This window comes from Neovison vison, chromosome 11 (assembly GCF_020171115.1).
Source record: "Neovison vison isolate M4711 chromosome 11, ASM_NN_V1, whole genome shotgun sequence".
NCBI classification, from domain to species: Eukaryota; Metazoa; Chordata; class Mammalia; order Carnivora; family Mustelidae; genus Neogale; species Neogale vison.
This window is the reverse complement of record NC_058101.1, coordinates 176115750-176131811: the sequence shown is the minus strand read 5'-3', so window position 1 is coordinate 176131811 and position 16062 is coordinate 176115750. Positions and strand designations below refer to the sequence as shown.

At 35.2% G+C, this 16062-nt stretch overlaps 1 protein-coding gene across 1 annotated transcript in view; it reads right to left on the bottom strand.

The window, feature by feature from the left end:
* Positions 1 to 16062, bottom strand: part of ADAM18 (ADAM metallopeptidase domain 18) — a 199631-nt gene that overhangs the window by 95226 nt on the left and 88343 nt on the right. The window contains exons 12-13 of the mRNA XM_044226000.1: positions 13820 to 14018; positions 6397 to 6502 (exon numbers count right to left, since the gene is read on the bottom strand). Of these exons, the coding sequence (XP_044081935.1) occupies positions 6397 to 6502; positions 13820 to 14018 (305 nt within the window). The remainder of the gene's footprint in view (positions 1 to 6396; positions 6503 to 13819; positions 14019 to 16062) is intronic.

The window sequence follows — 16062 nt, the reverse complement described above, 5'->3', positions numbered from 1 at the left end:
TCTTTCTGTGATATCATTTATAATGTCTTCTCTTTCATTCCCAATTTTAGCTATTTGAGTCATATTTCTTTTTTCTCAGTAGATCTAGTTAGTGGTTGATCAATTTTATTGATGTTTTCATCAACTTTCAGTATAATTGATCTTTTCTTTTTTCCCCTGTTTTTAATACTTCAATCATGGTCATTTTTTATTGTGTTGTTAGCACCATATAGTGTATCATTAATTTTTGATGCAGTGTTCCATGATTCATTGTTTGCATATAACATCCAGTACTCCATGGACTCTGTGCCCTCCTTAATACCTATCACCAGGCTTACCATCCTGTCACCCCCTTCCCTTCTAAAACCCTCTATTTGTTTCCCAGAGTCTATATTATCTCATGGTTCATTTCTCACTTAAGCAGAACTTTTATTTTAAGAAATCATAGATTTCTCCCCCCTCATTTTTTTCTTCTCCTAATTTTCCATGCTATTCCTTATGTTCCACAAGTGAAACTATATGATAATTGACTTTCTCTGTTTGACTTACTTCACTTAGCATAATCTTCTCCATTCCCATCTATGTTGATGCAAAAGTTGGGTATTCATCCTTTCTGAATGCTGAGTAATATTACTTTGTGTATATGGACCACATCTTCTTTAATCATTTTTCTGCTGAAGGGCATCTTGGCTCTTTCCACATTTTTTGTATTGTGGACATTGCTGCTATGGAGGTTAGGGTGCATATGACAATTCTTTTTACTACATCTATACCTTTGGGATAAATACCCAGTAGTGTAATTGCTGGGTCATAGGGTAGCTCTGTTTTTAATTTTTGGAGTAATCTCCACACTGTTTTTCAAAGTGGTTGCAACAATTTGCATCCCTACCAACAGTGTAAGAGGATTCTCCTCTCTCCACAACTTCTCCAACATGTGTTGTTTCTTGCCTTGTGTAGTTTTCCCATTCTAATTGGTGTAAGGTGGTATCTCAATGTGGTTTTTATTTGAATTTCCCTGCTGGCTAATGATGATAAACAGTATTTCATGTGTCTGTGAGTCATTTGTATGTCTTCTTTGGAGAAGTGTCTGCTCAAGTCTTCTGCCCATTTTTTGACATGATTATCTGTTTTTAGGTGTTGAGCTGGAGAAGTTCTTTATAGATCTTGGATATCGGCCCTTTGTCTATAGAGTCATTTGCAAATATCTTCTTCCATTCTGTGAGAATCAACAACAAATCAAACCTAATGCATGTGTAAGAAGGGAAATAAGATTAGAGCAGAGATCAATGAATTAGAAACCAGAAATACAGTAGAATGCATTAATAAAATAAGAAGTTGGTACATTGAAAGAATGGCCATACTTACACAAAAAGAGAGAGAAAGAGAGAGACTTATACAAAAAGAGAGAGAGAGAAAGATCCAAACTAATAAAATTATGAATGAAAGGGGAGAGATCATGAATAACACCAAGGAAATAGAAACAATCATCAGAAATTATTATCGACAGCTATATGCCAAAAAGTTAAGCAACCTAAAAGAAATGGATGCATTCCTGGAAACCTATAAGCTTCCAAAACTGAATCAGGAAGAAATTGGCAACCTGGATAGATGAACATCTAATAATGAGATTGGAGCAGTGATCAAAAACCTCCCAAAAAAACAAGAGTCCAGGGTCTAATGGATTCCCTGGGGAATTCTACCAAAAATCTAAAGAAGAAATAATACCCATATTCCTGAAACTGTTTCATAAAATAGAAACAAAAAAAAAAACTTCCTTCTATGAGGCAAGCATTACCTTGATCCCCAAACCAGGCAAAGACCCCACCAAAAAGGAGGATTTCAGACCAATATTCCTGATGAATATGGATGCAAGATTCTCAGCAAGATCTAACAGTACATTAAAAAGATTATACACCATGACCAGGTGGGATTTATCCATGGGATGCAAGGGTGGTTCAACATTTGCAAATCAATGTGATAGAACAAATCATTAAGAGAAGAGAGAAGAACCATATGGTCCTCTCAATTGATGCAGAAAAAGCATTTGACAAGATACAGCATCTGTTCCTGATTAAAACACTTCAGAGTATAGGGATAGAGGGAACATTCCTCAACTTCATAAAATCGATCTGAAAAACACACAGCAAACATCATCCTCAATGGGGAAAAGCTGACAGCCTTCCCTTGGAGATCAGGAACACGACAAGGATGTCCACTCTCACTACTGTTGTTCAACATAGTACTAGAAGTCCTAGCAACAGCAATAAGACAACAAAAGGAAATAAAAGGTATTCAAATTGGCAAAGAATTCAAACTCTCTCTATTCACAGATGACATGACATTTTATATGGAAAACCCAAAAACTCCATCCCCAAACTACTAGAACTCATACAGCAATTCAGTAATGTGGCAGGATACAAAAATCAGTTGCTTTCTTATACACTAACAATGAACCTGTAGAAAGAGAAATTAGAGAATCAATTCCATTTACAATAGAACCCAAATCCAAAATATAGGAATAAATCTAACCAAAGAGGTAAAGGATCTATACACTAGGAACTACAAAATACTCATAAAAGAAATTGAAGAGAGGTGCCTGGGTGGCTCAGTAGGTTAAAGCCCCTGCCTTCGGCTCAGGTCATGATCTCAGTGTCCTGGGATCGAGCCCCACTTCGGGGCTCTCTGCTCAGCAGGGAGCCTGAATCCCTTCCTCTCTCTCTCTACCTGCCTCTCTGCCTACTTGTGATCTCTGTCTGTCAAATGAATAAATAAAATCTTTTTAAAAAAGAGAAATTGAAGAAAACACAAAAAGATGGGAAAACATTCGATGGTCATGGATCGGAAGAATAGATGTCATTAAAATGAATATGTTGCCCAGAGGTATCTATACTTTCAACACCATCCTAATCAAAATACCAATACCATTCTTCAAAATGCTGGAACAAACAATCCTAAAATTTGTACAAAACCAGAAGAGACCCCAAATCACTAAGGAAATGTTGAAAAAGAAAAACAAAGCTGGGCACATCACATTGCCTGATTTCATACTGTATTACAAAGCTGTAATCATACAAAGCATGGTACTGGCACAAAAACAGACACATAGACCAATGGAATAGAATAGAGAGCCCAGATATGGACCCTCAACTCTGGTCAACTAATCTTCGACAAAGTAGGAAAAAATATCCAGTGGAAAAAAAGATAGTCTCTTCAATAAATGGTGCTGGGGAAATTGGACAGCTATATATAGAAGAATAAAACTGGAGCATTCTCTTACACCATACACAAAGATAAACTCTAAATGGATGAAAGACCTCATTGATCTTTTCTATTGATTTTTTAGTCTCATTTCTTTCCACTCTATGCTATTTTCTTTCTTCTACTCAAGTTATGCATAGGTTATTCTTCTTTCTAGAATTTGAGGTATTTTGTACCTTTCTTCTATTTAATGTGGATATTTATCACAATAAACTCCCTTCTTACAACTGCTTTGCTACATCAAACATCTGGTATGTTGTGTATCCATTTCCATTTTTTCAAGGTTTTTTTTTATTTTTTTATTTTTTTACTTCTCTTCTTATTTCTTTTATGACTCACTGGTTGTTTAGTACCATGCTGTTTGTTCCACACAAACTTGTGAATTTTCCAGTTTTATTCTGCGAATTAATTTCTAGTTTCATACTATTATGGTTGGAATAGATGCTTGATATTGTTTCCATCTTCTTACATTTATTGACTTTTTTTGTGGTCTAACATATGCTCTCCTGAAGAAAGCCTCTGTGCACTTAAGAAGAATGTACTTAGCTGCTGGATGGAATGTTCTATAAATGTCTGTTAAGTCCATTGGGTCCAATAGGTAGTTTAAGGCTGCTGTTTCCTTACTGACTTTCCATCTGGATGATCTATCTATCCATTGTTGAAAGTGGAGTATTGAAGGTCCCAACCATTATTGTATTGTTCTATGTTTCTCCATTCAATCTATCAATATTTGCTTTATATACTTTGGTGCTCCTACGTTTGGTACAAAAATACTTACTGGTACGTTGCCTTGATGAATTGATCCCATATATAATGACGTTTTTGTCTCTTATTATATAGTATTTGGCTTAAAGTCATTTTGTCTGATATAAGTATAGCTATCTGTGCTTTTTCTTTTGGCTTTTCATTGTTGTTGTTTGTTTGTTTTGTTTGATTTATTTTGTTTTTATTCACATTTTGCATGGATTACCTTTTTCCAATTTCACTTTCATTCTGTGTGTTGTAAAGCTGAAGTTCCTTGAAAACAACATATTGCTAAGTCTTTTTAAAATTTATTTTTTAATTTTTATTTATTTATTTATTTGAGAGGAAAAGAGAACAAAAGCAGGGGGAGGCGCAGAGGGAGAAGTGGACTCCTTGTTGAGGAGAGAGCCTGGGATCATGACCTGAGCTAAATGCAGGTGCTTAACCAATTGAGCCACCAGCCACCCCTGTTGGCTCTTGTTTGATTATTCATTTAGTCACTTTATGTATTTTGATTGAAGAACATAGTCTATTTATATTTCTGATAGATAGGGACTTACTACTGCAGTTTTGTAAATTGTTTTTTGGTTGTTTTATAATTCCTTTGTTCCTTTACTCCTCTTTTATTGTCTCCCTCTATGATTTTATTTTCTGTAGTTTTATGCTTTGACTCCATACAATTCTTTTTTATCTTATGTGTATCTACTTTAAGTTTTTGCTTTCTGTTTGTCAGGGAGTTTACATAAAACAACTTATATTTGTAACAATCAATCTTAGTTGATAAAAACTGAACACATATAAAAGCTCTACATTCTTACACTCCTCCTATACATTTGTATTTTTGTGCTCACAATGTGTTTTTTTTTTACAGTATTTATAAATTAACAACTTATGGTAGTTATAGTTATTTTTATGTTTTTGTTCTTTTATCTTAAACTAGAGTGTGAGTGATTTACCCCCCACTATATTACATTAGGATATTCTGATTTAAACTATTTATTTGCTATTTCTTGTGGGTTTTGTTCTTTCGTATGTTTTCTTTTTCTAATTAGTATCCTTTCATTTTGGCTTAAAGAACCACGTTTGTCATTTCTTGTAAGGCTGGTCTTGTGATGAACTTCAGCTTTTGCTTGACTGGAAAATCTAATATCTCACTCTCTTCTGGCATGCAGATTTCTGCTGAAAACGTACTTAAAATTTTTTCATATTCTCTTGTACCTATCAAGATACTTTTCTCTTGATGCTTTTAAGATTCTTTTGTTTTTAATCTTTGACAGTTTAATTTTAACATATCTTGCTGTGGGGATTTTTGATTCATCTTTTTGCTTCCCCTGGGTTTCCTGGATCAGAATATCTGTTTCTTTCCCCCAGGTTAGGGAAATTTTCACCCATTATTGCTTTGAATAACCTTTCTGTCCTTTTCTTGCTCTCTTTCCATTCTGTTACTCCTGTAGTGTGTATAATTCTCTGTTTAGTGGTGTTCCTTGAGTTCCTTAAGCAATCTTCACTCTTTTTCTTTCCTTTTTAAGACATGGAGGTGTTGTACATATTGGGACACTAAAGGCGGAGTCCAAATCCTTTGCTCCTCAGGAAGAAGCTGCAGTTGGGAGTTCCCTTCCAACTGCTTGGTGCTGGGCCAGTTGTGGGGTTTAGGAAGAGAGTATATATCTGCCCGTTTCAGTGTATTTCCTCATTTGCTCAGTGCACAGAAGTCTCAGATATTTTCTGGATTTCTTTCAGAAGTAATTGTTCCCTGTGTACATGAACATGCAGTGTTTCTGTGGTAGGAGTAAAATTCCAAAACCTCCTATATTGCCATCTTGGTCAACTTCCTCTCTGTCGTTATTATTATTTTTGATTCTTTTGTTTTCAATACTTTTATGAAATTCAGGAAGTATTTGTTATGGATTAAGCTGTCCTTTATTGGAGTTCATAAATCCCTTAAAAATATTCTAGTACTCCCAATTAAGTCCTCGTAGGTACTGCCACACTTTACATATTAGTATTTTGGAAACAAACTACAAAAACAAAAGAAGGAAACTTACTCCTCTCAATAATTTTATGTTTTAAAAATCAAAGCCTTAGGATTATTACCTAAATTAAAAAAAAAAACCTCAGTTTTAAATCTCAAGATAGTGTATAAATTTCTGGTTTTTGGCCCACTTCCTACCTCTGGTAATAAGATAAGCATCAGCTCCCCCCCCCTTTTTGGGGGGGTTAGTCTTATTATTAGACTATATCTGGGAAAAAAAACAGCAAAAAAGAAAACTGAATTATATTGAAGAACAATATATATAATGTTACTTGAAAAATTTTCTCCTGATATACAGTTTACTGTCCATTACTCTTTAGTGTCTATTGACAAGAAAGCTATAATTTTTATGACTCAATAAAAATTAATTTCTATATACATACTTCTGATCACAAGGTAATGGTTGTGAATTTTTAAAACCACAGTTTCCAGATTTGTCAATGTGGGAATTAATTTCTTTGAAACAGGCCAATGGAGCACCTTGAGCACCTAAAAATGTAAAGATGTCTATCAAATTATTATTCTTAATCCAAATTAAATTTTTTGTTCATAAAAAACAAACTTAGTTCATAAATAAAATATAAAGAAAAAAGCCATTCTTTTTTTCCTGTGTGTATACTGTTAATTCAAGTAGAAAGAAATAATTATCTAACAAAAAACAGAAAATAATTATATCTATTGTAGTAAAATTAAATTATTGTTAAAAATAATTTGCTGCCTCTGTGAGAATGCACACTGCCTCATCCAATGAATATTAGACTTGACCTTGTGATTTGACCTTCTCAATGAAATGAGAGAATTGAATATCTCACTTATGGGCAGAAAGTATTGTGGGACTTGTGAATAGAACAAAAATGTTACATTCTCCTTTTTTTTCTGATGGGGAATAAGCAATCTTTTAAGTATAGGTTCATTTGTCTGTCTAGGTATAATTGTCAAAGTAATATGGAGTAGCAGAATAGTTGTACTGGATATGGAAATCTGAGATATTTTAGGATTGTTTCCATTTCATTAAATACATGAATTGGTACATAAAAGTGGAATTTTCCTGCAAAAGATGTGGCATTGACAATTGAAGCCTTATAGTAGGTGATAAGAAAATTATTATCATTGGATAAGGTAGAGTAATTTATGCTATGTGAGGGTGAAACACTTGGAGAAGCTCTCTTCTCAATGATTGAAAGGGTGATAATAGCCTTAATAAACATGTTGTGTTAGGCAAAGAAGTAGGGAAACAGAATCTGTCTGTTACTTTTGGCTGTATTTGAACAGAAGGCAAAAGTATTCAAGAAAAAGATAAACTAAACTCAGGATAGTATCAGTTACTTCAGAGGCAGTAATAAAAAAAAAAAATTGAGAAAGCCTAGAAAGGTGTCCATTCTACTGGCATTGGTGTGGATAATGATGGTTGCTGGCTGGTGTAAACTAGCCAAATTATTATGCTTATTTGATTGTTCTGTGTCTCTTCAGTGGTGGTGCATGTTAATGGGTGTTGATCTGTTAGATTAATACAAAGGTCTTCATATTATTTTACATTTCCATGTTCTACGCACATATTTCTATCCCAAAACTCTTGCCTCTAATCTTCTAGTCTTTTCATATCCAGGCTCCCCACCAAGAAACTAGGCCCTTTGTCATTGTTCATGAGTTTATCTATAATCTACCTCTGTCTGTTTCTCCTTCTACATGAAAAGGATAACTAAATGGTCAGAATCTTTCAAGGCATCCTCCAAAATGAGTTTGCAGTATGGCTACTGCTCCCCCCAGCCGACTTATAACCAGTGACTGACCCATCATATGTATAAAATAAGCCTTGGTTTGTTCTTCTTGCGTAATTTGGTCATGATGAAATCCCATGTATCCACAGGTGTGAGTGGAAGGAGATGCAAAGAGGAGAAATGTGTACTGTTTTAGATTTCCTGCTTATTTAGATTTCCTTTTGCTCTCTCTTTTTGCCTGTGCTTGAATCCAGGTGAATGAATGATTCTATCTATCTGACCATTTAACTTAGTATGTCTGACTTAACTGAGTTTAGGCTGTACAGTTCTGAATGCATGGTTATTTGGTGTCTGAAATGCTTTATCTCTACAGGGGTCACTAGTATGACCAGAATTGTTTTGTTAAAGTGGTATGGTTCTCCAGTTAAGATGGCACAATCTTGCTCCAGAAGCCTAGTGAACTGCCCTGTCATTCTCCCAAAGAAACTTGGTATAAACCCCACACAGAATTTTTTTTTTCTCTCTCACAACCTACACTTCTGATATTATTGGGGCCACTGTGTTTTTATAATTCAGAATGCATGGCTGCTTGCATTGCAGCTTGGACATGCTGCAGAACCCTTTTCTGCTCTTCACCTCACTCAACATTAGCAACATTTTATGTCATCTAGTAGATGAAACTAAGCAGTACTTTCCCATGTGGAATATACTGACTCTAGATCCCAAAGAGAACTACCAGCTATTGTACTTCTTAGTTCAATAAGATGCAAGATACATAGAGTTTGCTTATACTTTGCAGGGGATGTCAGATCATACCTCTGATCACTGGACTCTTAAAAATTTTACTGATGACAAATTTCTAAACATTTTGAAAATCTGTCTCCGGTGTTTTTATTTACATGTGTTTTATTTAATGTTCTAATATTCTAGTATTCTAGGAGGCTTTGCTTATTTAGCTGGATTAGAACAAAATCATTGATGGAGTAGACAATGTGATATTACATATGTCTACAATTGCATTATGATTGAGGGCAGGAGAGTAAAACTAACCCTGCAACAAAACTCAACATTAATGCTATTATCCATTCCACATGAAAGCAAACCATTTCTTTTTTTTTTTTTAAAGATTTTATTTATTTATTTATTTGTCAGAGAGAGAGAGAGCGCGCGCATGTACAAGCAGGCAGAGTGGCAGGCATAGGTGGAGAGAGAAGCAGGATCCCCGCCAAGCAAGGAGCCCAATGCGGGACTCGATCCCAGGATCCTGGGATCATGACCTGAGCCGAAGGCAGGGGACCAACCAACTGAGCCACCCAGGTGTCCCGAAAGCAAACCATTTCTAATTATTTTTTTTCAAATAGGAAAAGAAAAGAATATATTTTCCAAATCAGTGGTTATACTCCTAGCACATATCTGAGGCCATATTATTCTGCTATAGCATAGACACCATATCTGGCATAGTGGATATAATTAGTTAGCCTACTACTTGTCTGCATTTGCAATAGATTCTTATTATCTTCTGATGCCATCTGGTTTCTGTAATTAAATGTAGATACACAGAACCATCTCTGTATTTTCTAGATCTTTTAAAAAAAAGTGGCATTAATTTGGGGGCACCTGGTTATCTCAGTCAGTTGGGCATCTGACTATGGTTTCAGGTCAGGTCTTGATCTCAGGTTTATGAGCTCAAAGATGCTTTAAAACAAATAGCACTAATTACTGGAAAGAGACATTTACACAAGCTTTCTCCATGACCATGCCAACTAGGCTAAGGATATAATGATAGGATTGCAAAAACTATTAACATGTCAAACCTGATGATATCCTCTAGGACTGAAAAATAATTAGCAAATAGATTCGTGGACCTAGTGGACCCACTGTACATTGAAAGTTATCAAAGACTCTATTACCTAGCCCCTATGGGTCCCCACTCTAACAAAGACAAAATGATGGCACTGGGTTTCTGGTTAATTCATGTTAATTCATACATTCTTTGTCCACTAGTTTCCAAAGTGCTTGGCTACTTCATTTCCCACATGAACAGATAGATACCTAATTAAGTGACTGAGAATCATTCGAGGATGTGCTAGAGAAATTATTAACATGTATGTTTGCCAAGGTGTTGTGTGGTTTCCCTTCTGGAACTCTCTAACCCTCTCTTATGTCAATGAGTTTTGGTTGTGAAAAGTGGCTTATATTCAGAATTTGAACATGAAATTATGGCATTTATTAATGGAACTCTACCGAGTCCCCTAGTCATCCATTTTTTAAATTTCCTTTGATGGTACAAACTGAGTAATATTCTATTATCTATTTTCCTGATTGTCTGTAGTCTAGGTGTCCCTATCTGCTATGGCTTATTACAATAATTTTGTCTGTAGCATAGGTGTCCTTGTCTGCTACTGCTTATTACAATAATTTTATCCATCTGGTTTCTGGAAGCCAAGCACTGCTCTCTGGCCTTGATATTTTTAAGACCTTATCAATCATGCCCATTGCTATTAGTGAGCCTACTTCTATATTACCATCTCCTCCTGCCACCACTGGCCTACAGAGAAGGCCATAATGAAGACTTAAAGTGATTTTGATACACCTGTGAGCACCACATTCCCTGTGACATTGGGCCTTCCTGTTGGGACTATTTGGCCTTGTATTTATAGCATATACATTATATCCATTTCCCCGAGACTTTTCTTTCTTTCCTCCATTATTTCATGACAATTTCATCATTTAAATTTCACTTAGAGTGAGCCGTCCCATTTTCTACCCTGCCTCTGGAAACACTTCTAATAGAAATTTTTTAACCATCTTCTAGGATCCTAGCCAGGATGTTAATTCCTATTATTCTAAGAGAGTGCTCCAAAAACAATGAACTTTCTTATCTGATCTTATGTTCCCCTATCTAATCTTATATCAAACACTCTCAGAATCCAATTCCACGTAAAGTCTCTTGATTCTAGCAGTAAATGCTGGCTAGGACCTACAGATCCATTGAGGTATATTTCCTTTACTCCCTTATAAGTTCCAGCAAATCCTGTCTCTATTTTCTGTGCCTTAACTTAATTTTCAGCTTTAGTGTCCAGGACAGGTAGGAGAGAGATCCTAATGGAGATAAAATTTGTGTTATGAGTGATAGGCTTCCACATTTTTTCAAACAATGGGAACATGCTTCTACCATTCTTAATTGGGCAAAGGTGGTGGTGTAAGGGATCAGTGTTGTGTCATTTTATAAATAGAGTGGTTTCAGAGAAGTCTGGAGGCTAAAATTGCAGGGAACATGTTTTCATCTGTTCACATCCCAATTGTGGTTCTTGTTCTTTTTCCAGCCAGAATCTTAATCAAGGTAAAGCAGACTTGACTGAGAATTTAAACTTCTCTGAGATTCCTTCAACTTGATAATTAAGTTTTTAACTTGCTCTAACCTTCTATTTTGAAAAATTAAAACCTTTCTATGAGTTAACAGTGGGGCTCATTCAACATACACTTTGATTTCAAACGAACACCTTTTTGTTATCTTTTCTTAGATTTCAGTGTTGTTTAGTAATAACCATCTAATACCCCTATCCTTATAGTTACAATTTCCCCCACACATTTCAGTTATACCAGCTAATGGGTTATCTTTAACTTCTTAGTTCACTCAGTGAGGGTATTATCAACTTTCACCAGTTATGGCATGCTTATTCACAGCTTGGAAGTAAGTAACTTCGTTTTGAAAATGATCTTATAGGGGTGCCTGGGTGGCTCAGTGGGTGAAAGCCTCTGCCTTCGGCTCAGGTAATGATCCCAGGGTCCTGGGATTGAGCTCAGCATTGGGTTCTCTGCTCAGCAGGGAGCCTGCCTCCCCCTCCCCCTCTCTCTCTGCCTGCCTCTCTGCCTACTTGTGATTTGTTTCAAATAAATAAAATAAAATCTTTAGAAGAAGGAAAAGAAAAGAAAATGATCTTATAGAATATTTTTTCATACCACTCTAAGGATCGTTTGTTAATGGTTAGAGCTTCCAGAAGCTTGCGTCTAGATGAAGTATAACATGAAAGCTATTTATTAGTGATTAGAGCATCTGGAAGTGAGAGGAAGAAAGCAGGATAGAAAAGATACGAAGTCAAACAGAAATGCAAGCCCAACAAAGACTTGACCAATCCTACGCTGTTTGCCAGAGTGCAAATTGTGCCTGATTTATGCCTGATTAGACTACAATGTTCAGGCCTTTATATCCCACCTCAGTTAATTATTGGATTTGTGCTGTCCTGGGAAAGATGTACTTTCGGGTGAGGTGTCTATAGTTAAGACAAATTCTGGAGAAGTGAGCTAACAGCTAGAATTGATAATGACAACAGATGGTATTGGTATTTCCCTTGTCCACTACACAATTTTCCCAGCATTTTATTTTCTTTCCTTTAACTGCACTTAGCACAATTAAAGTTTTAATATTTCTTTTGTATTTATGTTTTTACTATCTTTGTCTCTTGATCATAAACTCCATGAGTAAAATAACCATGTGACAATATTCAACTTGTTGAATACTATCAGTTCTGTGTGCTCTTGCCTTAAGAACAGCCTTTTGTCCTATAATTTTTGGTAACATAAGAACAATAAAAAAGTGCCTCTTTCAGGTAGGAGCCAAATAAATGAAGAAAGGGGGGGGTGAATGTATGAACTACATCAAAAGATCAAGTTTTGACCCAGTTGGGTAAGTTTTTGTGGGACAACGGATCATAACTTAGAAGAGGAAATACATAATAATGGTTAAGTCATACTTAACCATCCTCATTTTAATTAGAACTCAAAAAGATGTCAAATGACAAATAGTTCAATTCTGGATTAAAGATTTATTTAATAAAAAAGAAGAGTATGGCCTGGATAATCCTTAATGGATGGTATAGGGAGTATTATTTAATTTTTTAAAAAGATTTTATTTATTTATTTGACAGAGATCACAAGTAGGCAGAGAGGCAGGCAGAAAGAGGGGAAGCAGGCTCCCTGCTGAGCAGAAAGCTCAATGCGGGGCTCCATTGCAGAATGCTGGGATCATGACCTGAGCTGAAGGCAGCGGCTTAACCCACTGAGACACCCAGATGCCCCATTATTTAATTTTATTTTTAAATGATGTATTAAATCTTGATATAAAGATACTGTGGCAATGACAAATAATATTTTTGAATGCAAATAAGCACTGAAAAAGAAAAACAGCAAAGACATAACCAAATAAAAAGTGGAATCCTGAAATACAGCCTACAGAAAATACCATTGCTCTGATTTAGGAGATTATAGCTCTGTATCTCTGGTTAAATGTTGGTTAAGTCACCTAATTTGAAACTTGTTACTAAGGATAAGTTTCAGATAATTAGGAAAACAGTATAAGTTGCATTCCATGCCCTTTGGTATAAACTATAGACCTTATTATTGCAGGGCAAATAACTAAAAAGTGGTGCTTGCACTACTTTTACTCAGTTAGTAAATGATTTATCTGAATACATTGCAATGAGTAATTTTTGTCCATTCAAATTTCATTTAATTCTTCTAAAATCATATTGGGGTATTATGAATACTTACTGCCTAAAAAGGAAGTATAGATGCGCAACTCTTATTTGAATTATTTGGAAAAACCATTTAAAAAGAAAATATAAAAATGAATTTGGGTCAGTGGCTTATGGATACTGTTCTCCTAACTGTTCCTCAGTCAAGAGATATGATTATCCTTGAATGAAATTCACTCTGAACTTCTTGTTTTATGCCATTAAAGTTAGATGATGAAGATATGAAGTAAAAAAATTTAAGTAAAATTCTAGAATCTACTAACTTGCTGTTCCAATCTCTAAGTAATTATGAGTGGTAAAAATGGATTTTTGCGCAGGTTGCTAAGTCCAAAAATCAAAAGTCAAACCATGAAAAGAGAGATGTACAATATTATCCTGGAGATACTATACAATACTATACTATATTACTGTCCTCTAAAAAATCTTCCTTAATTCAAATTTGTTCATTATTGAGCTTGAGATCCAAGTTCTACTTCAGAGTGGTATGATATGTATTTCATCATATAGAGGAATCCAAATTTAAGGTAATATAAATACATAAGAAAGAACAATACCTTCTCCAAGTACCTGGGCACATTGGTTATCAGTAGTTTGGCATCGTCCTTTATAACAATATGCAGTTCCCAAACTGCACAACATGCCATCTGATGCATAAGTGTCAGGGACGCAATTACTGGATGTTCCATTGCAATATTCTGTAAAATCACATTCTTGATCAACGCTCTTTCTACATGGAATGCCTGCTACTGCTATCTAGGAGGAAGCAGAAAAAGAAAATCACGTTCTTGTGGATGACTATTCTTCCTTACTTAGTGAAGAGATTTATCAAATAAAATATACCTAATTATTGATATTTGGGGGAATCCTAAAATTCCCAAGGTTGTGAGTTCTCTGAAAGAAATGTCAGATCCATTATTCATTATGAAGCCTGAAGGAAAGTGTCTCAGATATAAAAGGATTCTTTGTGACAGAGAGTTTACAACTCTTCTATGTTCTGCATTGGGAGGCCATCTAACTCAACCTGCATTTAGAAGGAGCCTAAAGAGGTAACACATACCCGTTCCGCAAAACTGAAGGAAAAATGCCCATACTTTTTTGTTCTTGAAGTGACCAAGAACCAAACTGCCTCATTTCAATATCTTGTTTGGATTTTCACTAGCTTATTTGTGTGGTGAGATACATAATCTCTCTTTTGCAGTTGTTTCTAGTTTGTAAACTCAGGATGATAAACATACTCTCAGAGAGTTTTTGTTAGTATTAAACTGAGTTAAACTGGATTATTTGTTTTTTTGGGTGTGGAGTTTAATATGTTTGTTATAAATTTTGGATACCACCTTATCAGGTATGTCATTTGCAAATATATTCCCCATTCAGTAGGCTGCCTTTTAGTTTTGTTGTTTCCTTTGCTATGCCAAAGCTTTTTATCTTGATGAAGTCTCAATAATTCATTTTTACTTTTGTTTCCCTTGCCTTTCGCAACATGTCTCGTAAGAATTTACTATGGTTGAGGTCGAAGAGCTTTCTGCCTGTGTTCTCGTCTAGGATTTTGATGGTTTCCTGTCTCACATTTAAGTCTTTCATCCATTTTGAATTTATATTTGTGTATGGTATAAGAAAGTGGTCCAGTTTCATTCTATCACATGTTACTGTTCAGTTTTCTCAACATCACGTGTTGAAGAAACTTTTTTCCATTGGATATTCTTGTAAATTCTTGTAAATTCCTGCTTTGTAAAGATTAGTGACCATATAGTTGTGGGTCCATTTTTGGTTTTTCTCTTCTGTTCCATTGATCAATATATGTTTGTACCAGTATCAAACTGTCTTGATGACTACAGCTCTGTAGTGTAGCTTGAAGTCTGGAATCATGATGCTTACAGCTTTGCTTTTCTTTCTCAGGATTGCTTTAGGTGTTTGGGGTCTTTGTGGATCCATACAAATTTTAGGATTGCTTGATGTGGCTCTGTGAAAAAATACTGTTGGTATTTTGATAGGGATAGTGTTAAATGTATAGACTGCTCTGGATAGTATAGACATTTTAACAATGTTTGTTCTTCCAATCAATGCATATGGAATGTCTTTCCATTTGTTTTGTGTCCTCTTCAATTTCTTTCATCAGTGTTCTATAGATTTCAGGATGCGGATCTTCCACCTATCTGGTTAGGTTTATTCCTAGACATCTTTTGATTTTCAGTGCAATTATAAATGGGATGAGCCCTTGATTTTTTCTTTTTGCTGCTTCATTATTGGTGCATAGAAATGCAACAAATTTCTGTACATTTATTTTATATCTTGTGACTCTGCTGAATTCAGGTATTAGTTTTAACAATAATTTTGATGGAGTCTTTTGGTTTTCTATACAGAGTATTATATCATCTGCAGATATTGAAAGCTGTACTTCTTCTTTGTCTATTAAGATGGCTTTTATTTGTTTTTGTTGTCTGATTGCTGAGGCTAAGATTTCCAGTACTGTATTAAATAGTAATGGTGACAATGGACATCCCTGTCTTACTCCTTACTATAGAGAAAAAGCTCTCAGTTTTTCCCCATTGAGGATGATATTAGCTGTAGGTTTTTTGTACATGGCCTTTATGCTGTTGAGGCATGTTCCACCAAATAATCTAGTTAAGAAATGAGCAGAAGACATGAATAGGCTGTTTTTTTTTTCAAAGACATCCAGATGGCTAAGAGACACATGAAAAGATGCTCAACATCACTCATCATCAGGGAAGTACAAATCAAAACCAGAATGAGCTATCACCTCACACCTGTCAGAATGGCTAAAATTAACAATTGAGGA